The following is a 27,299-nucleotide window of genomic DNA, read 5'->3' on the forward strand; positions in this document are numbered from 1 at the left end:
TTTAACAAAATTTATATCCATATTATTTTAACTTAGTGTACAGGCTGAAACAACAATAAAATAATGTAATATTACATGGGAGTATGGAACTACTACAACAACTGTCACAAGAGATCTAAATAGACACTTCTTGACTATGGCGCTACATCAAACCAACTGCCTTAGGCCCTAAAAACAGCCCCCCTTTAAGATGAATTTCAAAATCCTATTGCTATGAAGATCACTGCCTCCCAATTACACTGCTAAAGGATACATATGTACACAGGTATACATTGAGTTATCCGAAGCTTTAATCTCATTTTCAGGGCCATGAGTTATGAATGTTTTCTTTCCCACTTCCCTTCGCGTCTACTATCCCGTTCTCTCCTCTCTACTACCTGCCTAGACTTGCTCCCTCTAGATCCATGCCTTTGAGCAGACCCAAATCCACCAGACTGTACATCAAATGCTGACACCAAGTCTGGATCACCAACACTACCTGTGTCACCTGAGTCCCTGCTTCCATCCAGATTTTCTTCATAACTGCTGGCACACTCATCAAGGCGATCTCGTGACTGCAAAATAGTAGGAAGTTGGCCAGAAAATTGCCGGGATCCAGATAAAACAACAGTTGGCACACTTCCCATGGATGTACTAGTGGCAGAAGTTTCAGGCTGCAGGCTTCCACTTCTTGTGCTCCCTTCATTACCTGATCTTCCATTTTCCCTTTCACGATACCTTTCCCGAGGTCGACTGCAAATGAAGATACCAAATATTATCTAAGCCAACAAACACACATGCATGTACACACACACACACACACGAAGGTAGTATGGCCCTATAAACATGACAAGAAATTGAAGTAGAATGGACGTCAAACATAGATATAACTGGTTCTAGCTATAAAACTAACAAGATACTAAAGCAGATCTAATCATATTAGTTTTGACAAGAAACTCATGGCTTTTCTCAAATCCACCCCCCCCCCCCTCTCTCTCTCTCTCTCCAATCCTAATATCTCCTATTTCACAACTCAACTTGGTAACATAGCATATTGATACAACCCTAGAATGTAATAGAAAAATCTAGAAGATGTGTGTTGATGTCAGCATCCGTACTATGACATCACTGTTGACGTTAGCACTGACAGTCACCAAATTCTGGCAACCACATGAGTTGAGTTGCCAGCCTCCCCTAGTAATTATGGTGATTTTTTCATATTTTGTTTTTGAAACCATCTTATGTGAGTTCTTTATTTTTATTTTTTGGGATTTTCAACACTATTTTTCCAATCAACAATTTCGGACTAAGTTTACTGGTTTTGTTGCTAGGGTCTTCTCCCATGGGGGGTCAAATAAGACTTAGGAGACCTTGGTGATAGTCGTTTGCTGATTTGTGGAGTTAGAAGGATGATTTTGGGGATTTTGAGACTTTCAGCAGTTTGTCATCCACACAATTTAATTCTGGAATATAGTTTTCTTTATGGCTGATTTGTTAAGGTTTATTTATTTATTTATTATTATTATTTTCTGGCTTTGGGAAGTTGGGCCAACATTAGAACAAAAACATCTAAAGTTTTGTTGCAATTTTACTCTGGAACTCTTGGTTATTATGTGAAGCGTTTTTTTATCTAGTTTCACTGATTGTAGTGATCTACCTAGGATTAGTTGTGTTTGATTGATATGACTGAAGAAAAATCTACTGTCATGGCTGAGAAAAACATTCCTATTCATAAGTGGTTTTAAGGGTTTGTTAGTCAAGATAGAGTTCTATTATGGTACTGTATGAATTAAAATATGTGTAGGAATATTTTTACTTGAAAAATAATTTCTTTTGAGTCTTTGAATAGGCTTGCAATATGTAAAATGAAAATCAACAATTTCCTGTCAATAAAATTAAGCTTTCTTTATTTTCTGGTAGATTCTGCAGTTCTTCCTTGTGGATTCAAGATGCCCCTTATGAATTTAAAGGTTTGTGTCTAGCTAAAACAAGATCTAGCCCCTTATTGCAGTTCCATTTCGCATCACTTGTTGGCAGCGCTTATTAGTATGCTAATATGGCATCTTCATCGTTCTCCCTCTTGCCCTTTGCCCCTTTCTCAACAAATAAAAAAAGGAGTTTCAATACTGGACTGCCCAGTATCCATTCACTGGCCAAAACGCAAAACATTTGCTGGTATTGCCAAAACAGTTTCATACAAACCAATATTCAAGGCATTCAATGTTTCAGGGGATGTTTCTGTGCTTTATTCTATATCGGTAAGGCAAAAACCAGCCGTATAGGCCAATATGGTATGAAATTGACAACTTTGCTAATATCTCATATTTCACAACTCAACTTCTTCAAATTAATATATATATATATATATCAATTCATCTGTCTTTTTTTTGATATATAGAGGTTCTTTAACAACTGAAAGGATTGTGCAATAATCAACTAATTTTAACTAATGACATAAATAGCTTACCTACTATGACTGGAGGAAGAAAAGTCTCGTCGAGACGTTCGGAGTCCTGATTCAGCCAGCTCAAGTTCACGCTGAAGTTCTCTCTACATGCAAATGTACTCTTTTAGATATAGTATCATTCAAAAAGACCAGAGGCCAATAATACAGTAACTTTTCAGATAAAGACACCGAAGACTTGCAAAACCTTTTTTTCCTTTTTCTTCTTCATTTTTATTTTATTTTCAATCAAAATGCAAAACTTATGGGTAAGACTACATTTTTCCACACTCAAGTATCCGGCAGGTTGGAATGTCTCTTACACTTAGGGCAGGTGGAGTTCAATTTTTGCTGATTGTGTTTTACTTGCAATATAGGGCAGGCCATATAAGATATGTTCAATTTTGTTTATCATACAACTTCTTGTATACAAATTTTTTTTTATTTCCATCTTTCACTATTGCTTCTTTGGATCATATAATGAGCTACTAAATACAACTTGTAACTTTATTTGTATATTCTTTGAATAATGTTACAATAGCTTTCATAAAAAGCATGAAAAAGGAACTCAAAAAAGAAAATTACTGTACTAATCTTTGGGCATGTCCAATCTAAGCCCAATAGATAACCATAGATATAAAAATAAAATATCCTTATAATACAAAGGAAGGACTTGGTACACTCGTCAGAAAAAAATGATTAATCATAATTAAAAAGATATGAAAAAATAAATTATATATTAACTCCAGTTGATTCACATAATTCCTAGCTTGCTCTGTTCTTAGGGACTGTTACTAATGACTAGAAATTTTAAACAGGCCTCGCCCCACCCAATAGCCAAAAAAAAAAAAAATGTATTAACAATAAAAATATTAGAAAGAGTCATCTCAGGCACATAGTTACAACCAACATTCAGATGGGCCTAGGACATCATATTCTGGTATGAAACATACAAAATTGGTGAAAAAGCGCAACAGAGTTGATGAAAAACCAATAAATTGAAAGAAGGTGGGAAGGGTACCTGTGTTTGCCTCTCCTTCTCCATATCAAGATTGTGGCGCAGTTCCTTAGTTTTAGCACGCTCAAGTTCTAGCAACCGCTGTCTTTCAATCTCCTTCTCTGCTTCAGCTACCCTCTCCCTGATACATGAAAATGACAGCTGTTAGTTTAAAATTGCCAAATTCAATCCATCACAAAAAGATTGCACTCAAGAATAAAAGATAAGCCACTGATAGAGTTAAACCTATCAAGGTCTTGTAGAAGTTCTGCTTCACGTAAAGCTGCCTCTTCCAAGTATTTCTGACGGGCACTTCTCATAATAAGTTTCTTTTGCCTGCGGGCTACTACACCCTCTCGGAGTTTAGTTCTCTCTCTGAAAATTACAAAAAGGATAGAAAAATTAAACTTAGAATCTACATAATACAAGGCCTACTGCATTCAGCAGAGTTAGCACTGATTTCACACATAAAATTTGATTCTAGTAACTTGTGAAATTTAGTTATTTCCAAGCAATAAAGATGACTAAAAGAGATGAGCTCCACAAGCATTGGTATGTTTGAAAAACTGTACACACTGTCCCATTTATTTGTATTACCAATAATGGTAGTAAGTGTTACTAGAATGTCCACTTTTTTTTGGCACAGCAGTGGCCCCGCGGGGGGGTGGGTTGTGTTTAAAATCTTAAGGAATATTGAATACAAAATTACTCATTATTACCATTTGACAGCAATTTTAAACAATTACTTTCATTAAAAGTATTTAAAAATAAACCTAGAGGCTGAAGATTTGAACAGAAGCAATGAAGACACTACAAGAAAAGTGTATGTTATTAAATGACCTAGTAGTATCTGTCTAGAGGCTTCCTAGATGAGCAAGTCACCATGGCTACCAGCCTACCACCATTTTAAAAGAAAATCCATTCAAGCACAAACAATAAAAATGGAAGATTAACTAACTAATGAGACAAAGATATCTTCAAAAAAAATAAACAAATAAATAAATCTCATGCAGCTCTTGTATACTCTCATGCATTTCATGTGGCTTGCCTAATTGTCCTTTGTCAACACCACTATGGCACTCAATTAGCCACATAAGCAAGAATTATAACCGAGAATAAACAGGACTAATTTGGCTTGTTTTAAATTTTCCAAGGAGACTAAACAAAAACTTGACCAAAATTTCAAGGACCAAACATATATTTTTGCCTCAGAAAAAAAGAGTTAATATTAATGAATCACTTTCTTTCCTTCTAACTGAATCAGCTGACAAAAGTCACAATGAATTTCACATGTTGCAAAGTACAGCATAAAGTACAATTAGTACTTACAGGGAATGAATGCAGTCCCTGATTTGACGAAGGCGGGTATCATCTTTTGTAGGAGCTGGAAAATGTTGCACAGTAGATAAAATCAGGAAAAATATTAACATAACAGGTACAAATTCTTAAGCAGCCAATGAGATGTAGATGACAATGCTAGGAGTAGAAATGATTACAGGCTAGAGAAGGAATCTGTTGCCTATCTTTGGAATCTTCTTGCAGTAACTGATCTTTTTGAAGGATGTCCAATTCCATTTCAGCCTCCTCTAGTTCCTAAAACATAATTAAATTATAAACTGAGCATACAGAAGCTTGGAAGTAACAGACAGCTTCAGTAGTCACCCAGGCTTACCATAACCTCTTGGTCAATTTTTTTGGAGAAGATATCAAAGTACGACTGAACAGAAGTTAGATTTGCAAGAACCTGTTACAAATACATTAATAAAAAATGAGCAACAACATGAGAAGGATATAGGGTGAGAACTTATTGCGACAAGACAGCACGAAAAAACACCCATTCAAAGGGAAAGGAAAAAAAATCCCAGTGTTTAATCACATAAGGTAGAGTCACAAAACAAAGGATCAGAGTTGGCTTATTCTAAAAAAAAGATAATAATTTACTTAAATATTAAAATTAATATGGATAACTCCAAATTATATGAATAGATAAAATCTCCACAATTTACTAAAAGATTTCTGACATAAAATATGAAGCTTTAGCATAATCTCCCATTTTGAAGCTATCTTTGTATTCTTTCATACAATTTAGAGAAAATTATAAGTTTTGAGGTAAAATTCTTTATTAAAAAAATTATGACCTTACTAATTCATACAAATATTCTTTTTTATATGTTTAAAAAGTAAGAGCATAAAAAATTTAATATTATTTTTGGATACTTAAACTATCATTAGTTATTATATATTTATTAACTTTATCTGCACTATTAAATAATTAATCATTAAATTATTTAAGTCACCAGGTCAACCTCCAGTTAGACCCCAGTGAGACCTAGAAACCAGAAACCACTACCTTTTTCAGTTGTCCAATCCAATTTTTAAAACTGTGTAGAATAAAATATAAACACCAACAGTTAAAGAGTAACGTAAAAAAAATCAAACAATGGTTCAAGCCTATTATATCAGTGTATAATACTCATAGACAGAGACATAATCCTCGCATATATGCGTGTGTGTGTGTGTGTGGATGGCTATTTTGGTCATTGTATCAAGCCCACACCTAAAACACAAGGCAATGCTCAGGGTTAGGCCTTATCCTTGAGAAAAAAGTACTGATAATAATATCAGATGCTTGTAAAGAACTTGAAGAAGACAACTGCATGAGTAACAAGAAATTTCTCCAACAATCCTACCGCCACTATTTAGCAAGATTTTCCAAAAGCAAACAGAACTACAGTGAAATTGATAAATTTCAATATTTGCAAGAGAAATTCACTACACGCCTTTTGTAATTTTTCTTACCTGAAGAATTGATTCACGGGTACTCTTAAAATCTGGGTCGGATTGTCTTGTAGAATTTGAAGAGAGCACTTCTTTCAGGACCTGAATTATAAAATGTTGGTTTATTAAACCAATGCAATGTTAAGAAATAACAGATTCAATGCTTTCATTATGAGAAAAGATGGTAAGAAATCACACACACATACACTTCATAAGAAATTGAAACATTATACAGTACTGTGTAGTTAAATATATATGACAGCTTTGGCTGCATCCTACTACATACCTCTTTAGCTTCATCCCCTTCATTTCTCAATCTACACAAGACTTGGCAAGCCTTCTTCTCTAGATCCCCCAGCCCACTGTCTACAGAAGGAAAATTAAACAAAACAGAAGTCACTCGGATGCATGCTCTCAACATTTCCAGATTTGTATTATATACTTAATTTGATTTAAATACATATGATAACAAAGCAGAATACCAGTTTTTGACAAGCCTAAGGTCTCAATATTTCTCCAAACGTCCGGAGGAATCAAAGAAATATCTTCAGCTGGAGAGTACAGGCAAGCACCAGCAATTAGTGCTAATGATAGTTGCAGTAATGGGCCCTCACACGCTGGATGTGCAAGCTTCCCCAAACCATAAATACTATCAGCTGCTGCAAGAAATGATTGTAACTGGTGACGCTCTGCAAATGGGATATAATCTACAAGAAGTGCCATTGCACAAGTCCTTAAAGATAACGATGTGTCAGATGATGCCAGAACAGCAACCGAATCCCATGTACTAGAAACCAGATGAGATAGAATAGACTCAGGAACAGAAAGAAGTAAGCCAGGTGAAACTAAATTATTGCAAAGTGTAGAAGGTTGTATAGCTGTCCATCCATTCACATCTTGGCCAACAAGTTTTCCCATGTGGCGAAGTGCTATAAACCGTTGCTCAGGTTCGGAATGACCTAGCATTGCACAGAACAAATCAACCAAATGAGCCGCACTTTCATGAAGGGTATGAATACCTCTTCCAAGTAAAATCAACAACCATTTATCAGTCTGTAAGCGCCATGAAATTTTTGGTGCACTGCAAGAAATGTTTTTGATTGCAGAACAAATCAAACCAATCACACTATCCAGGCGAAAACAGTGTGGAACTCCAAGTAGACAATCAAGCATCAAAGATGCAACTTCCCAGCAATGGTTTTCTTGGAGCATCATCATGATTTCAGCTAGTCCTTCGAGACCAATCCTCCAATGAACTGGAAACTGGTCAACTGACTTACATGATGAAGGATTTTCACTGTCATCCTCTTCAGCATTATGGACATCACGTGCAATCGAAGATAAGCATCTTGAGTACATTAAACACTGTGCCAATGCAATAGATAGCTTCTTAGCAAGTTGATGGTGAAGAGTCCAACAGAGCTCAACAGTAGGGTTAAGCTTCACAATGAGAGCCTCTAAGTCTTTAGAAAATTCTGCTATTTCCTCAGCTGATAACTGATAGACCTTTTCATTGACAATAGAAGCATCAGAATTATTATTTTCTAACTTCTGAGAAACCTTATTTGGACATGTGCTATCGCAGACATCATTGAGAAACCATGATTGTGATTCCAAGCTATTACCAGAGAGTGCACCACTGCACACATCAGTAAAGGGGGGAAACTGAAGTGGGATAGCACCAAAGGCTCTTAAATTTTGAACTAACAGAGCTTTGCAATTTTCCATTACACTCTGGAATGCAGATAGATAGTCATGAAAAGAAGTTGTTGGTTCAAAAGCAGTAAACTCAGCCCAAAATATTAGGGACTGCAACATTTCCCTTTTACGTTGAATGGACAAATCACAAAAGACAGAAGCCAAAATAAAGATAGTTAATGCTCGGCTGTAAACTTTCTCTGCAGAACTATTTTGATTCTCATTCTTTTGTCTAATATTGTTAAAAAGCTCATCAAAGCATAACGACTCAAAATTAAGACATGAATCATCAACCAACAATCTTTCCTCATCAGATATTTTGTTTAAAGAATATGAAATGAGTGGCTTCAACAAATGCAGTACAGAGTCAAGAAATGACACATCACAGTATGCAGCTCCACAAAGTGATACTAGCACCTGCACTACTCTAGGCATCTCAGGCACCATTGCTTCCATGTGCTCAAGTAGAAAGGCTTCAAGTACATAAAGAATGACAGCTTTTGCATTCTTTGCAACATAACCTTTCCAATTATCAGAACTATTTTCAGAAGCAATTTGGTCCCAATGAGAAAATGGCCAGGAACACAACTCAGCAAACCAACACAAGACATCAGGCACCATACTCGAAGAAAGAGATCTCAGCTGCAAGCCTACTGCCTCCAAAATGATCTCCCCAAATGCTTCAAATTGTTTTTTCATCTTAGGAAAGAACTTACTGAGATCAGGATAGATGACACGGAAAGATTGATCCCCATCCTGTTCATTAGCAAATCCTCTTTTAACCGAAGGCATATTTTTGCCCCCCAACTCTCCAATCCTCACATCTTCATGCTTTCGATTAACAACATTATCTACTATGGCTAGATCATCTGTAAATATTGACAGTAAATATGTCAGCTGCGACATATCGGAAGCAAGAAAAAGACGGTCCTTCATATACTTTTTTGCATTACGAGATACTGCCATCCAACCAAGAAACCTAACCAATGGGAATGCAGACCGTGAAAATGTGGATATTTTCTGCATCCAGGCCGAAGGTGGAACTAAATTTCCATAACGAATACCACTGTTGATATTGATTTCAAAGTCTTTTCCCTCATCATCACCACTTGAAGCAATTACCAATCTTTGAAGCAGCATCCACCTTCGTTGTATCCCATGTATTTTCTCAGGCTCCAAGTGTAAATTGCCTTCTTTATGCTGATAGTAAAGAGATGTTAGTGTCCTATTTAAGTGCTCAGCAGATCCTAATATAATATCAATCACATGTTCAGGTGCACAGTATAGCTTAGTGGCTGAATACAACAAAAAAACAAGACTTTGCATAAGAATTTCATGCATTGAGTGTTGATCTCTCCGCAACCGTTCAATCAGAAAATTGCACAACAGAGCTTGATTTTGCCTAACCAAGGTGACAGCATCTGCAGATTGCATATCAAGAGGTGACAACTTGATAACTTGCTCTTCAAATCCTTCAGAGTAGTAAGGACACTGTCCCCCAAATGAAATTTTGTTCTGATACTTCTTGTCTAATTCAGCAGCCTCAAGCAGTAATTGAAGAACAATTTTGTCTCTTCTCTTTTCAAGATGAGCAATTGTTTCTAGATCTCTTTTACTCTTTTCAGAACTCCTCACTTCTGAAATTTCATGATGTTGGGGAATTCTAGTCCTGTTAATGTTCATCTGGTCCATAAATTTTGGACTGGCTTTAAAAGACAACATAAAAAAGGGATTTACATAACACTCTGCTGCCAAGAGCAAAGCATCTATAGCAGCATCATGACCCTCAACTGTAATCTCACTTTGAGAGTGTAAATCTAAAGCCAAACGCTGAAACTCAGAAGCTCTCAGCTCACAATCTCGATAGTTAATTAGCTGAAAATAATCTGCTTGCATATTATAGTATTCAGCAGTGAAACCTGCATCTAACACTAAGTCAATATGAAACTGGTGAGTAACACTTTTCTCGGTCAACTGTTTTGGTTCTGAGCTGAGATCCCCATGGATAGAAACAGGGCTATTCTCATCTGGACCACTAGTAATATTTGTCATTGCTATGCTCCGAAGTTCTGGAGGGGCAAAAAATAGATTGACTTCTTCAGAAACATCAATCTTCACAGCTGTATCAGAAAAATCTGTCTTTCCATCATAGTCATCTTGGGTATTTGATTTTGAAGAAGCTCCTACTTGCCAAAGGACAGAAGAAAGAGGGGATACATTTGAAGATTCAGGATCAAGTGGTTTAGATATAGGATACTTGCAAAGATCAATTTCAGGAGGTAACTGCATGTGAGGTTCCAATATTGATAGAAGTACACTGCATGAAGAAATTTTCATCCATTACCAAACCAAAGATATAAGAAGAGAATACTGGTGAAACTCACATAATAGTGAAACCCACAAAAATTCTTAATGATGTTAGACAATAATAACAAAGGATGAAAGTCCCACATCCACAGACAAAATAACTAGAGGTGTGCACTATTGAGTCATAGTGGTGTAATATACACTATCTCTACTCTAAATTTCACACATCCTAAACCAATGTTCATACTATGAGGTCTTGAGAGGGAACACTAGTTTGCCTTTTCCTTCGAAGGCTGTATGGAAAGTGAAGACGCCAACTAAGGTAGCATTCTTTGTATGGATTGCATCTTTGAAAAACATTCTCATGGCAGATGATCTTAGTGGTGAGAACACACAAAAAATCTCATGGTTCATGGCAGATAATGGTGAGATCACAAATCCTTTGTTACTACACTGTCCAAATTGCCAGTTTGCCACTGAGTCATAGGCATTTGTCTTTGTGTTGTTTGATGTTAGATAGGTGATGCAATAAATGAGTGCAGATGTTGCTTCAACATTGGAGGAGACAAGGTTCTTTACAAAAATTGATAAGCATGGTTCTTTCAAATATAGAATTTGGAATTTAGTGCAGTCATGCATTCTAAGTACATCTTGTGTACTGGGTGGCTTTTTTTTCTTTTAATAAAATTCTATTACTTATCAAAAGAAAAAGAAAAAAAGAATTTAGTGCAGTCATTTCTAATGTGGCCCTCGTGGAAGGAGAAAAACAGAAGAAACTGTAAGGGACAGGAATTGTCAGTCATGAGAACCAAATTCATGTTTGTCAGCCCCTTTATTCCAGTGGTTGTTTTTAGAGGAGTGTAGACCATCTAATCTAGAAGATTTTTTTAGATTCTTTTTACATCTAAGTCATTTTAGGGAAGAGTTAAGTATATAGAATATTTGAACTGTTCCCATGATTTGTTGTGCTCTTTTAAGTGATCAATAAAATTATTCATAACTTATAAAAGGTAATCCTAAATAAAAATATTCTTAGTGCTGTACAGATGACGGGCATGTAATACCAACTGATGTCCAATCAAAATATTCTTACAACAAACAATACAGGCATGTATTACCTAGGAGCAACTGAGCCATGCCTCCATTCAGATTCCAAAGAAGGAAGAACGGCCGGCTTTCTTACTGCTGTACGGATGACATTGAGGGCAGTCACACAAGTGGTTTCCTGCTTTTCAGGAAAAGAGGAAGATAGATCTCCAAAAGCTATTGCGCTTTTTGATGTGGCTATAGCAGGATCAAGAAAAGGCTCTAGCATCTCCACAAGAAAAAGAATCCTGTGCTTGACTTCCTGAAAGAACCACAGACAAGAAGTTAAGAAAAAAATTGACACTTAAAGAAAGCTAAATCTATACAATTCTAACCATATATGCCCACTAAATAGGAGGTGCTTAGCTGTAAAGCTACCAAAAGCCAATAAATCTAGCATCAATATTCTAAGCACAGCTGACTGACAACCAGACACTGAAGGGTTTTTTGCCAAAACATTCAGTCCTGATGCGCAGCACCATATACTCATGCCATTGCCCAAGTTTGTTTTTCTCAAGACATTAGAGTGCACTTTAAAGTCCCATCAATTTCTCAATGTTTGCCTTCATGGACTTCGTAGATGAGTTATATAACTTAGATGTTAACCTTTTTTCAATTCGATTTTTTTTTTCTTTTTGGCTTTTCCTTTGTATAAATCTCTTGTACTATGATACATGCACCTAGTGGGTCTTGAACCCTCGACCTTGCCCTCCATCCCATTATTATGGGAGGAGGAAATACCATTTGAGCTATAGCTCATTGGCCATCCCATGTACTGGGATAACGCTTTACTTTGGGCTTTTTAAAATGAATTTATTTATTTATCAAAAAACTACATACCAACATACAATATGAAAATACCAAAGCAAAATTATTATTTGAGGGTTGATAAAAAAACACCAAACATGACACAATACCTTATACTTCGGTAGTACATCATCCATGTGACCGGAGAGAGCCAGAACAATATACTTTAAGGCAGCCCGAGCACGAGTAAGGGAATGTCGGGAACCCTAACAAATGTATTAGAACAAGAAGAAGTCAATTTTTTACCATAAATCTAATCAATCAAATAAAAAGACGGCTGCCAGCAAGTACAATATTATATAAGCAACACCAATGTCTGCATCCAACATGATTTAACACGTGCACATACAAAAATAAACACAGCTGATATTTGATACTTACACTTGATGGCTAAAGGGTTAGTGAAAATATGAGTGAGATACCAATGCCTATCATCTTTAAGTTTTATTCTATTACAGTTATCAGTGTAAGAACATGATTAACTCTTCCATCCAAGTAGCACAGATACTCCTGCAAGGGAGCCATATTCATATCATATTTGTGTACAACAATGATACTTCTTAAATGCTCTAGACAGATAACCAGAATTGTCTAAATGTGACCTTTTCTTTTCTTTTTCTTTTTTTTGGGGGTGGGGGGCAGCTCTTATAAATATACATATAGTCAGGTTCAAGATAGATAGAGTTAGGTTCAAGTTACACCAACACTACATTTATAATTTGTCAATCCCATCACTGTATCCCACATTCTCTACAAGCTAATCATGCAAACTATAATTTATATTAAACCAATATCATTTACTTTTTTTTTTTTTTTTTTTTTTGATAAGTGTATATTAATCCAATATCATTTACTATCCAATCAACAGATTCATTCTTTATTTGAATTGTAGGAGACAGACAATTTTGAAGAGTTCGCTTTTGAGTCTTCCAACTAGTGTGGCTAATCAGTTGGAGAGGTTACAGAGGAATTTTTTGTGGGGTGCCTTGGATAAATAGGGTGTTTTAATAACAGTGTGTTCTATGGTGGCTTGGGACACACTGTATTCTATTGTGGGTTGGGGATCAGGAGAGTAGGGAGTTTTAATAACACCCTCTTGGGTAAGTGGCTATGGCAGTTTGGGAATGAAGTAACTCAGGAGGAATGGGGTGGTTAGACTTCAGGTTTAATTAGGGGTTCTCATGGGTGCAACTTGTGGAGGAGTATTAGGATGGGTTGGAGAATTTTTCAGCATTTTGTGTCTTTTGAGGTTGCGGATGGCCATTGTCTACAGTTTTTCACATGATGTGTGGTGTGGGAGTCAGTATTTGAAGGAGTTTTATACCACTTTGTTTGCTTGCTCTTTTGATCAGAATGCTTCTGTTTATTCAGTCCTGGACTTCCAGGTAGGAGGGGAGGGTCGGATCTCGAATATGAGGTTTCATGGAAGTTTTCATGATTGGAAATTAGACGCAGACAGTTCTTTCTTAGATCTTATATATCCAAATATCCCTATAAGGGCAGGGGATGACAGGATGTTATAAAATTGGAAGTATTGGCATCTGTACTATCTGCATTCAGCCCATAGACCCCTGAACATGCCCATTCAAAGCCATCTACCACCCCCCGCCATATCTTCCACTTTTTCCAAAACCCTCCTATCCCACATAACCAATATCCCACCAGACGTACGATCAGCATCCAAAGCAACCCAGTCCAAATAAGGACAATTCCACAAGCTACCAACCACAGATCTGTCCATCGCTCCCAATTTAGTCTCTAACAAACAAACTACATCACACTTCCAGTCCCTGAGAAGATTCTTCACTACCAAATTTTTTTCAGGATTATTCAAACCCCGAACATTCCAGGAAATAATTTTCAGCTTCTTTAAAAACTATAAACTCCCAAATTAAGGCACAATGACTAAAACTACTTTCCCTAATAATTAACCGAAGTAACCAAATTCTGCAATTCCCTGGCACCTCTCACTTTTGTAGCATTCTCTTTACCAGCACCAGTAGACCCCTTTTCCACACCCTAGCTGCCTCCAATTCCTGCTCAATTTTAAGTAACAAAGAAATACATAGTCGCTCATGTCTGTACATATAACCCAACCAATTTACTGAACCCACGGATTCTATATTTAACCCATCAGGATGCCTCCAATCTGCCTTCATCAATCTCCAAAATTCCAGTAGCATTGTCCTGCAAAAATGGATCGACTGTGTTTAAAGGTGTACACAGCATAGGACTTCCCTCTCCACACTCTTCAACTTCCCCAAGCCCAGCCCATTCAGCATCAGGTAGATCCGAGCCCAAATTTAGCATCGGCGGTGACACCACCAGCTCTAAATTACCCCTTTTTGTCTGTGCCTTCAACCCCAAAGCCTGTGACTCCATGCTATCACCTAACACCACTGATTTCGTCACTCTCATCCGACCCATCAACTCCCTAACAGTATAGAAGATTGAATCAGTCCATAGAATCGCCCGATCCAGCGACATCAACGAGCAAGTATACTCCCGGGTAATTCCCACCAAATCCGATCTCAACCCAAACACCAAACACCAAACACCTAGCCGAGACAATCACTCTACTCAATTGCTTCAATTGACTCGAAGAACATTGCTAAGGAGATAAGACTCTAGTGCATGACTGTGACGCTACTGCCTTTGGGGATTCTCCTTCTTCCCAACTACTTTGGGCAGCAAACGGTATAACTAGATGTCCCAAACCCATTTGGATTTCACAGTTATCATGGGCTGTAATAACTTCCCCAACCTTTAGTTGATCTTGAGGTAGGCCCATGTTATTATCGTGACTAGGCTTGACTGAACCCTCAATCAGTTCTTTTGTTTTTAACACTCCTTGTTCCATCTGGGTATGTGTTGTGAGTGACGTGGCTGATCCAGCCTTTAGTTGGGCTTGAGATAGGCCCATGTTATTGCCTTGATTGGGCTTAACTGAACCCACTGCCTGTTCTGTTGTTTTTAGAACTCCTTGGTCCATTTGGGTATGTGTTGTGAGTGACATGGCTGAATAGACTAATTTGTCTATTCCTTTATGGAAACCCCACCAAAACTGCCTCTTTTATTTCCTTCATTGCACACAATCATTAATCCCCTCCTTAATACTTGGGATTCCCATGATTTTTGCACTTGCTTTCCTTCTGATTTTGAATCAAATCGTAAGGGCAATCTTGTTTGAAAATTTTCCACTAATTTCGGGTGAATTTTAATGCTCTGAACCTGCCCCTCACCACTGCTCATCGGTTTCCCCTCCAGAAAAATTTTCTGGTTCCTTTCCTTCTCATCACATACTGCTTTCACTGGATTTTGTACAAATAACAAAGGATCTTCAATAATACTTTTTCCCTTGTCAATGGCAAGAGGCCTAGAATCAGAAGCCACAACAATCTTTTGCTTCTCTCCTCTAATCACTGCTACAAAAGAACAAGAAACATTCACATTAGATTGCGGCTGCTTGTGCATGCCATCTGAGATTTTCATTGGTTTTTTGGGTGTTATTAAACTCTGTAGCTCAAAGCCAAACCCCCTCCACCCACGCATCACCTTTCCTTCTGGTATGATCACTAATCTCCCAGCCTTAAGTTCAGTCATGACAATACAATTTCCAAAAGCATTAGAACACTTCTGGAATGTATACGCAATATCGCCCTCTTTGAACATAAGGAAATGTCTAGAATTACAATCTAACACCGTTTGCTCCAATTTTGACAGCAACCAATGACAAGCTTTTTTTCCCATACAAACTGATCTTGAATAATATCTACCCCTCTCAAAAATACGTAACTTAAAAAAGGTTCCCCCTTATGTTACATAGTAAAATAACTAGTCTAACCAAGAATTAGCTCATGCCCAAAAAAGATACAACGAAGGATGGAGTTTCACAATTTTCTTCTATTGCACTATTGCAAAGGACATTTGTGGTTTTCTCATTGTTAGACGGTAGTTTAACACTCATTATTTGAAATCTCTTAAATTATGCCTTATTTATTGAAAGAACTCCTAGCTTGTTGGAGAGGTGGATTTAAAGCATTAGCATTAGATTCCTTAAATTTTTCTCCCTATTTTAGGATATGAGCCTACTTTTCCTATTTTAGCTAACCATTTTTCCAAACACCCACATCAAATTCTCTATTCTAAACCTTATTTCATTAGATATAGTTTGCTCCACTAATTTTTAATAATTCCTCTTCAAGCCCAAAACACCCACATCAGACACGGTCCAATCCCAGGAGTTGACAGTGCCAAAACCCTCCAACAAGCTAATGTTGCCTATGCCAACTGTCGCACCCACCAATCCGCGCACTGTTACTGCCCAGTGAACAAACCAAGAAGAGAGAGAGAGAGAGAGAGAGAGAGAGCATTTAGGCCAGTCATTGAAACCATCAAGCCATTGCAACCATTGTTTTTTTTTTTTTTTAAATAAGTAATAAGAATCGTATTAACCATGAAGAAAAAGTGAACACAACAAATACAAGGTGTTCATGATGGTGAACACAAGAAACAGCAACAAAAAACAACAAAGATATAAAAAACAACTTAAGGAACAATTCTAAGGGAAGTAAGAAACTCCAAAATAGAAGAACAATTTGAAGAACCCCAGCACCTAGACCAATCATAAAGAGTACTCTGGCATAGAGCTTGTAACTGAACAAGCGATTTCTCTTTAGCCTCAAAAGAGTGCCATTGCAACCATTGTTTCCCAGTGAGCGAGAGAGAAAAATAAAAGAAACAATAAAAAATTCATTTTGGGAATGAACAGTGCTCCCTAAAAAATTGGAAGCAACTATAGTAAAATCCTAAAATGGGGAACGGGTAGAGAAGTTGTTGTGGGGTGTTCTTTTGGGTTTCTTACCTAAATTGCTCCCGTATGCTATTTTAGGGATGGGAAAATCTTGTTAACACTCGCTACAACACAATTAGTACATACTCCCCTTTGAAATCATGTTTTTAAAATTGTAAAATCAGGAAATCATGTTTTTAAAACACGATTTCACAATTTTAACTAAAATCGTTTTTTTCAAAACACGATTTCAAAGAGAGTGTTATGGAGTATGCAATAACGAGTGTGTGATAATCAATACTTTTAGGGATACTTATGCTAATGCTCTAAGGGCCATATGAGTGTGGACATTTGGAACACAACTCATCATATGTGGTGCATTTGGAAGGAACGTAATTGTAATTGTAGGTCTTTCAATGAGAAAGAATCACCCTCACTTCATATTAAGTTCTTTTTTCTTAGATTGCTTTTTGATTGGTTTAAGTACATTGGTGATTGTAGCTGTTCTTATTTTGGAGCATCTTAATCTTTGTAATTTTAGGCTTTAAGTTGTCTTGTAGCTCTTGTATACTTCCTGTGTACTTTAGTTTCACCCCTTTTCTTTTAATGAAATTCTTACTAATTGTAAAAACATAAAATCTAAAATTTAAACAGTTTTTGTGACATACTGACATGGTTCTTAAAATCCGATCATCTTGATATTTAATGAGCACAAAAACAACAAAACCTCGATCCCAAATTTTATGGGATTGGCTATGAATTCTCAATAAGTTAGTTAGGGTCAGCCATATGTATTCTTTTCCTTCATTCTATTCTATCTGAAGTCATAGTCTCTATTACTTCCCTGATTGAAGTTTCCTTTTTTATTACTAATACTAATATCATTTTTAACCTTCCACTACCCTTTTTCGATCCCTCAACTTGGATCAACTCAATCTTTTTTATTGATTCATTAATTGCTCTCCTTTGAACATGACCAAACCATCACAAATGACACTCTCCCCTCTTTTCATCAATAAGGGATAACCCTATCTTTAAGCAGATTTCCTCATTTCGAGTCCTATCTTTCTGTGTATTTCCACTTATCTATCGTCGCATTCACATTTCAGCTACACTCATTTAACGAGAACAAGAGATATGGAAAAAATATATAATCCAATGGTCCAATTTGACGAAAAATTTAGTCAATAAAAAGATGTTTTGTGTGATAATAATAATAGTTAAAATTTACATTCATTGTAACTTTAACCTAGCCCATGTGTGTGTAGGAAGCACAGAAACAGGAACATTACAAAATTGATACAACTTAGTAAATCTTTAAAAACTATAACATGACACAACAAGGACATGGCCATTAATTAATTAATATATTTTTAGGTATATTTTATATATTTTTAGGCATATTTTATGTTTATTTTAGGTCTTAAAAATAAGTAACAATCATCAAAATGTTTGAAAACATACATAAATTAATTTAAAAGCAATTAACCTACAAACAATTCAACTAAAAATAATAACTAAAAAACGAATCAAAATTTTTTTTAATAAGAAAAAAACAAAAAGATTTTCTAATAAAAAACATACAAGGTAGATGAAGAAAATGATATTGTCAAAGTGTTCATTTGGCTAAGCTTTTTTTTCCAGCTTTCATCCCATATTTGACTAGGCAAACCATTTTACAAAATTACTTTTTTCTAAGTAAAGCTATACTTTAACCCAACTTATCTTTTAAACTAAAAAAGACAAGAAAATAAGCTATCCCAACCAAACACAGGGGAAAGATACTAAGTGACTGTCACAGGGAAGGAATAAGTCAAATGATAATAATAATAGCATGCAATCAACCAATGAATTAAAAAGAACTAAACATTAAAGAAAGGAAAGAAGAAATTCTATTCACCATAATTATAAATATGAATCACACATATCTCAAAAGTTACAGAAATTGAAAAATCAAAATATAACACAATATTTGGTTCACACAACCAATGAACATACCTGGATTGTACCCAAAAGATCCTCTACAAGCTCCACAGCCAGATCAACCTGTATCAAAATCAGCCTCAAAGCTGAGATAAGCAAAAATAAATAATGTACAAATGACAGTAAACCAACAGTGTCACATCAATGGTATAGTGCAAAACTCAAAACCACTGACCCAGACTAACCTTTGCAATCGCCTGAGCCATCCAAGGTGCAAGCACACTAGCACACAGATCAATCAGAACACATGCAGCCTTTGCCTGTAGAGTTGAGGTTAAAGCAGCTTGTTAGTGAGGGAAAAAGTGAAGCTCATACCCTTGGAAATAAATGTTAATATGCTTAGAAGAAAGGATTACACATTTACGCCAGCCAACTTAAATTGTTCCAAACGAAGTACTCATTACCCATGTAAGATGAACAAAATATATTTTTCAAATATGACATTTTAGAAGCAGAAGTATCTATTTAGATTGACAAATGGGATGCTAGAATGTAACATACTCAGTAAAAGGTAATGGCCTTTAGACCTAACACACTTCCTAGGTTATGGGTGAGATGGCGAGTTCATATCTTGCTGTGTGCTTCCTTCAAGGACCAAAACCAAACAAATAATTTTGTATGATAATTGTATTTACTCTCAGATATCACATTCTTGCACCCTTTTTTATTGGTAAATTACACACCCAGTGAGTCTTGAACCCATGACCTCACCCTCCACCTAGAACTTGCAAGGGGAGAAAATGCCAATTGAGCTCATTGGCATTCTTGCACGATTGCAAGTAAACTTTTATAGGGGAAAACAAAAATTGTTTAAGGTGTGTGCATAAGCATAGTATGTAGGAGGACCATATGTTTATTTTTTAGTTTACTCATAATATTAGAATGAAACATCATCATACAATTATTCCTGAATGAATAATAATAACAATTAGTCATCTCCTGGTATAGACAAATATTCTCCTCCATTACTCCAATCAAACCCATCGTAATTTGACCTAACAAATTGAATCATGACTACATCCACCAGTCTGATACTGAAATTGGAAAATTCTGTAGATTTTTTTTTTTGATTTTTATATCATTTTTATATGTTGTCGAGCTTTGAAAGTGCAAGAATCAATATTACTGATTCAATATTCTCTCTCCATTGATGGTCTACAGGATGAAAGACAGGACAAAAAATTGTGTTTAGATGAAGGAGAGCATAAATTGCTACTGAACTAATTAAAATGAACCAACTAACATGTGATGGTGAAAATGATGACAAATAGCCAGCACAGGCATGAAGAAGTGGGCGGTATAATGATGATGCCGACGTTGACACAATCTGCAAAATATAACCACCATGTAAGTGGGATATAAAATCTAAACAAAAATCATTGCGAAAAAAAAAAGGCCAAAATATATTGTCAGTCCCTAAAGTTTACATGTTGAACATTTTTAGTCCTTTATGTGTGGGTTTGGATACCACTTATTTTGCTAAACACTGAAAACAATAAAAAAATAATTTTTGGTTACTGTTCATTAATAAAATCACTGTTCATTTGCCTGTTTGCACATGAACAGTGCAAGAGGCACTGGACTAAAAAAGAAAAAAAAGCCAAAAACGCAATCGTGATGAATGCAGACGCCAATCCAAACAAAGCTTATGTTTCAAATGAGCAATTTTAGACCCTAAAGTTTAAAAAAAGAGTGCTATTGGCCCATTCATCTAGTTCCGTTTATTTTAATGTATATGTGGCTAATACAGCAATGAGTTAGCTCCTTTTTAATGACGTGTCAGCTTATTTTTATTAAAAAATTACACACTAAGGCAACTCACTGAAACTCACACTTTCCAACCATGAATTTTGTATACTCACAAATCAATGAAACTCATACTTTCACTGCAATTTTTTAATAAAGCAAAGCTGCCACACCATTAAAAAAATGCCACCTCATTGTTCCATTACCCACATATACTATAAAATAACCCGAATTAGACAGAGTAACCAATTAGACAGAGTAACCAATAGCACTCGTTTTTGAAACTATAGGGACTAAAAGTTGAGCATTTGAACAACAGGGACTAAAGGCTGAACATGTAAACTTTAAGGACCAACTGTGTATTTTGGCCAAAGAAAAAAACCTAAACATTATGTCTGACCTGAGATAGTGCTTGTTGCACAGTAGGTTGCTTCCATTGAGAAAAAGTATCATCAACAACATCAGGACTGCTCACAATAGGACGAATTGCTACAGATTGGCAAGTGAAAATACATGTCAAATATTTATGAGTCAAGAATGACCATGATATTCTCAAAAATGTAGAACATACTTGCTGCTAAAAAGATGGAAGATAATTTTAAAATTTTCAGTTACATGATACTTAACCTGGTAGCAATGCTTGTACAAGTGGTAATGCAGACCAGAAGTCAGAAGTTCTCTCTGCCAATTTGCTGCAAAGGATAGGCTGCAAAAGATGAGAAGTTATTATGTAAATTGATGAATCAAAATCCCAACAAACAAAAACAGGCAGCACAAAATTCAACAGGTGCTTAAGGAGTTTTTATGCCCCTTTTACAGTAATCAACCTGTGACGCACAAGCATAAAGAACATGTAAGATCCCTTCTTCCACTGCCCCTAAATCTAGGATGTTGAGATAGCTGGTGTCCCATTGATCATCAGGAATACCAAATTCTTCACCAAACAAGTTTGAGTAATCAACTATAGGAACCGGATTAGATAATTCGGATTTCGATGTCTCATCCGGATCAGAGGTTACATCATTAGGAGAGGTTGATGCTTCTTGCACTGTAACAGGCTCTATGAATTTCTGCAGAATTCTGGAAGCCTGAAATATAAGGGCATATGTATATCCAGATTAGCATTTACAGGCTGACAACTGACCAACAATGGGTAGAGACAGATGAATTACCGTTCTGCAAACAGTTCCCAGATCAGAATCTTTATATGCCTTTCTCAGCAGAACAAAAATCGAATCTGGACGAAACACAATTGAACTGGATGTGGAAAAGACAAAAGGTGATGTGCTGCGTGACCTCCGAGGCTGCAGGTGAAAAGAGTATGACTTTAAAAGAAAAAGGGCATAGAAATAAGAAAGTAGCTTTTAGTTACACAATGAGAAAGTACCTTTCTACAAGCAAAAGGAAAAATATTTTCATTTATACAGAAAGAAGAAAATTAGTTCTTTTAAAAGCTAAAAATACTATCAAAAGCTTCATAATCTCTCAACCACAACTTGATCCCAACTTATTGAGCTGTCTACATGAATCTTCCTCCAAATTAATGCCAAAATTTTCAACCCTTTCTTCTCCTTGCCTATCTTGATTGTTTTAGCTAAGATTTGTGAGAAAGTTTCAGGCAATATTTTCTGGGGTCACCGAGCACACTTGCTTTTATGACTTGCAACGGAAACTAAAAAGAAAAATTTTCAGAAAGTTGCAAAAGGCGAATTTTTGAACCAAACACAGTCTTAGATAATGTAGGATACAGTTTTCCCATAATCCATTAATATCACATGACTCTTGAAAAGTTGAAAATAGAAGAGTTAAAAAAAAAGCAACAAACCTTTAATAAGGAAGAGAGAGAGAGAGAGAGAGATAAAACCACATGGCACAAGTTTCAGATATATTAAATCCCTTTGAGCGTGGATATTAAATCAAGAGCAGACAGGACAAATTATGGAGAGCCACAGATAGTCAACAAGAGAAAAACTAAGTTTTTTTTTTTTTTTTTTTTTTTTTAACATAGGTTTCCTCTTTCAATGGATGACAACTAAAGCAAAAACAATTATTAGTTTGGATAAAGAACAAAAGAAAAAATAAACAAATGATGTTCTAATAGCATATGTAGAGTTGGGCTTCCTTCCAATCACACAAGATTTTGAGGGCAGGGGCTGAGAACCAATTTTGTGGTGGAACTTATTTATTAGGAAGCATGTCAAATCAAATGTCAAGGAACCAAGAATTACAGAGAGGGCACCAAAGTTACCTCAAAGTTAGAGGAAACAGTTAAGGCTGATGACAGCTGAGAGTTCTTAGAGCCTTCAGAGTCTGAAATATTGCTGAAAGACTTTCCAGTTGCTCTGCAGTCTCAATCCAATACCTCAAAATTAGTTGAGTATGGCAAGGTAAACATTATATGCCAAAAAAAAAAAAAATACTGCAACCCCCAAATCATAGAATGGCAATGGAGAGTGATAGAGAACTCAATACCAAGGGCAACTGCTTCAGAACAAATTCAAAGTTGTGGCAATGAAGGAAGTAGCTCATAAACAAAGTACACTACTATACACAGTTCAACAGGAAGGGTCCAACCATGATATGTCCAGCACCAGCAGCCACAAGGAGCCCAATTTTTATAATATTTCCTCTACGCAAATTGCAGGTGGGGAGACAAGCAAGGAAAATAAATATTCAGAAGGGTTGGGAAGAGTAGCATTCACCCACTTTATGATGGTATTTGGGCCACCCAATAATTAAAGACATAAATCGTAAACCTTTTTTGCCCATTGTCTATTAGTCATTCAGTATCCCACAAGCATATTTTCCGGCCAAATTTAAGTAGAATATAGAGCACAATATTGTTTTTTTATTGTTGTAGTATTCACAACAAGAATTCTCGAGCAGCAAAAGCAATGAATCCAGTAAAAATATACAACAAATAAAATGGGACGCTTATCTGCTTAACTGCTAAACAAGAGCGAAATGCTTCCTATCAAGGAAATAGTAATACCAAACAAAGCAACCCTCTTGATGAGTAATACCTACTCTAGCAACCTAAAAAGAGGTACAGCCAAAACTAGCATTTGATTTAATCAGCTTGTAGCAGCTGGTGGTGGTGCACCATTCACAACTCATGAGGAAACTGGGTCAGGGGCTTTTCTAGGTCCATGGGGTGCAATACTAGTGTCATAGCCAAGCTTTAGGCGCTAAGAGATAGGTTTCTGCTTGCAAAAAAACTTAAATTAAAAGCCATTGATATTGATGTATATGCAAAAGCTGTATTGAGTAGGATTGGTATACATTTCTCTGCTAACAGACTTTTGCACTCTCTTGCGGTGATTGTAAGGACCAGTTGGGCACCATTCCTCAGTCTCAGGTCAAGCATATTTACAGGGAAGCTAACTGAGGTGCAGTTGCACTAGAAAGATAAGGAATAACCCAGAAAGAAGATTTTGTGTAGTATTCACAACACCCACTTGTTTCCTTTTTGCTGCTGTTGGACTTGAATGGTATGTACCAAGAAAGAACCGTTCTATTCCAAACTGTTCATTTAGTTTCTAATGTTATTCCCAATTTACCCAAAAAAGAACACACACACACACATTTCCCATTCAAAAAGTAGATCATCTAGTAGTTTTTTAAAGTAGTCAAACATAAAACCCATTTAAGCTTTTGGAAGCATGAAAAGCTACCAAATTTAGAATATTTTACACCCATAGTTGGATTATATAGGAAGACAGAGAATCAGCAGGTATTGTATGTAACTCTAATGTTATACTTGTGAAATTTCTCAATCCATTGCCAAAGCTCAGAAAGTACAATGTTCAGGTAAACCAACAAACAACCACACAAAATATGAAGTTGGATATATAAGGCAGCATAAACTAACCTTTCATTCACAATGTGAAGTATTGGATAAAATGGACCAGCAAGCATAGCAAGAAAGCGTAAGCTAGGTTCAGCAGCATCAGAAAAGCTTGTAAGGTCCACCTGCACAGTTGTAAAACATAAAGTGGAAATGGAAAAAGAAAATACAGGGAGAAAAAGAACACTGTATGATGGGATGGAGGCTTTAGGCAGCCCCCGCTATCATTCAGTTTTAGAGTTCATAGCCCTTTTAATGTTTACATTGTAACTTTTCAAAGGTTACGCCAAGGAGCTATAGCTCAACTACAACTTCCTTCTCCCATAACAATGGGATGGAGGGTGAGGTTATAGGCTCAAGACCCACTGAGTGTGTGTAACTTACCAATTACAAAGAAAAAAAACAAAACAAGACAAAAAATAGGGGAAATAGGAAAAGAAGATATAGATCCTGAACTAATGTGCAACAAATCTATACCTCAAGTTACTTATAAAAATAAAAAAATTTATACCTCAAGTTGTGGAAGGAAAACAAGCAGCCGGTCTGTCACATCTTGAAGCAACTACAAACTAATGGGCATCAGATTGACAAAGAATATCATAATTCAAGACAGTGTATACAGCAAAACATAAAAGATGGCATTAATGGTGAATCCACCTGAAGATGCATATCTTGGGCATCTTGTTTGTGTGATATAATGTGTGGCAACAAGTGATTAACAACTGGTTGAAACTCAGGTTCCAGACCATTAACCGAAACCCCAATTAGCTGCAAAACAGAAATGACAGAAGTAACTTTAGTTCTGGAAACTGAGACCAAACTCCAAACTGTGTCACAAGAGTTTGTAAATTACATAATTAGATAAAGATTAGAGCATTATATAATCAAAAGGTAGCCGTTAACATCCATTGTAAGCATTTTATACAAAGCAACAGACAAAATGAAGCAAGATTTTTACTACATTGCCCCCAAGAAACAAAGCATGTAGGAAATAACTTCTATGTGTCAAAGATGACAACATAAAAGTTTAACAACAAGAGTAATCATGATTTACAAAACATTGCCAAAAGAAGCTAAGCATGTAGGAAATAACAATAATTCTTCACAGAATAATAACCATATAAGAGCATTTCGATATATTTAGTTTATCATTAGAGAAGAACAATTGAGGCAGAAAATAATTGAACACGAGCAAATACTAGTTTAGTGTCATCCCAAATTCCCCACAGTAAATACCTGGAGAATTTAGCTTCAATTCTTAAGGATGACGACAGCATAAAGTTTCTAACTTTTAAGCAATCACATGTCTTACAGCAGGTGATGACTAGTGCATCACTAGAAAATTCTAATCTGATAAGTTAAAAACCACCAAACAATCCTATAGCGGATTGTTACTGCAATCCAAAGTATAAATAACAGAAACAATCGTCCTAACTTACCTGGATAAAGAAAATAGCTATGGGATTTCCCCGTAGACAAGATATCCGCACATATCTACATGGAGTGTAGTTCATAGGGTACACCATGTCACGTCGAGGAGCTTCACAACGTGGGCGAACTTTCACAAATGTCTCTGGCTGGTAAAAAGAATAAAAAAAATCACTACATAATACAGCATCAAGGCACATAATTTAGCCCTCAAATTCATATAACATTAAAATTTGGAACCAAAAAAATTTCAAAAAAAGTGATAGAGAAAATCTAAGAAGCAAAAACACTTCAAAACTCTGGGCGTGTCTGAGCCGGGGACACTTCTGCATGTGTGTCCACATTATGTTGGGAGAAAAAAAAAAAATCTATTGGAAAATAATTCCTTTAATTTTAGATATGTTTTTTAAGATTTTGTTAGTTGTTATTTATGTTGAAAACTTATAAATAAACATAAAATAGCCTATAAATATATATATATATATAATTTTAATTACTTAATTAACTATGGTATCCCACTATCCCTACAGTTACATGTCCTAACTTTTCAAGAAGTAGCTTGTTGCCGTGTCTCGTGTCGTGTTGTGTCAGTATTCCAATTTCTTTTTCTTTCTAATGTAAAGAATGTGTCCTCAACTTCTCAATTCAATATAAATATGAAATATGTATTAAGTCACTCCTATTCAAAACAATGACGGTGAAAATGAAATGAATGTACTCTCAAGTTCTCATTTTGAATGTAAATTATGTAATAATTACCATTTTTTTTTTTTTTTTTTTTAAGAATCAAGCACAGAAGCTCTAACCTTAACAATTGTGTTAATGAAATGAAGCTTCAAAAAAAAAAAAAAAAAAAACAAAAAACAAAAGTGAATGAATTGAATTTGAAGCAGATAATTTAAACCTAACCTTGTAACGCAAGCCAACTGCAATTTCCCATTCGAGTACAGACTTGTTGTAAATCCGAATATGCGATAATAAACAAGGTTCCTGCAAAAAAACAACAAAATTGATTTGCAAATATGCAAAGTGTGAGAGTGAATGAAAGAGAGAGAGAAAGGTACGTCGAGTTCGAGTAAGATCCACTCTTTGGTGTTGGTGGCGGTGGACCAGTGGGTGCGGAGGTCGGAGTCGAGGACGTGACCGGCTTTCTGAGACGGCGACTCTCGTGAGGTGGCTTTTACCTTGTAGGGCAAAGCTTTAACCCGCGACTCCAACTCTATCTCCATTGTCACTCAATATCTCTCTCTAATCGATGAAATTCAATTCAATTCAGACTGCTGCGTTTGCTGTTTGTACTTTGTAGTAGTAGCAGTAGTGGTAGAAGAAAAAAAGAAGCGGAGCCTCTTTCTTTCTTTCTTTCGATGGTGGAATTTGGCGAAAAAACAGAAAGACTTCCTTTTTTGTT

General features: G+C 36.1%; 1 protein-coding gene across 3 annotated transcripts; it reads right to left on the reverse strand.

The window, feature by feature from the left end:
* LOC126721715 (uncharacterized) lies at positions 1-27,299 on the reverse strand. 3 transcript variants are annotated; one of them, XM_050424777.1, is made up of 26 exons: positions 26,956-27,299; positions 26,801-26,881; positions 25,903-26,040; positions 25,121-25,231; positions 24,975-25,025; positions 24,488-24,588; positions 22,865-22,958; positions 21,789-21,920; positions 21,444-21,704; positions 21,244-21,322; positions 21,017-21,105; positions 20,114-20,197; positions 19,056-19,130; positions 18,886-18,933; positions 12,206-12,301; positions 11,321-11,550; positions 6,680-10,212; positions 6,484-6,563; positions 6,219-6,299; positions 5,092-5,163; positions 4,916-5,012; positions 4,749-4,803; positions 3,666-3,794; positions 3,444-3,561; positions 2,447-2,529; positions 1-732 (listed from the first exon to the last, which is right to left on the reverse strand). In XM_050424777.1, the coding sequence occupies exons 1-26, from the start codon at positions 27,118-27,120 to the stop codon at positions 315-317; spliced, it is 6,501 nt and encodes a 2,166-aa protein (XP_050280734.1). In that variant the 5' UTR covers positions 27,121-27,299; the 3' UTR covers positions 1-314. The 3 variants fall into 3 exon arrangements, with proteins under 3 accessions (XP_050280734.1, XP_050280735.1, XP_050280736.1); XM_050424778.1 differs by lacking the exons at positions 25,903-26,040; positions 26,801-26,881; positions 26,956-27,299 and having other exon boundaries at positions 24,975-25,032; XM_050424779.1 differs by lacking the exons at positions 21,789-21,920; positions 22,865-22,958; positions 24,488-24,588; ... (3 more) ...; positions 26,801-26,881; positions 26,956-27,299 and having other exon boundaries at positions 21,455-21,655.

The sequence above is a fragment of the Quercus robur genome, chromosome 4 (assembly GCF_932294415.1).
Source record: "Quercus robur chromosome 4, dhQueRobu3.1, whole genome shotgun sequence".
NCBI lineage: Eukaryota > Viridiplantae > Streptophyta > Magnoliopsida > Fagales > Fagaceae > Quercus > Quercus robur.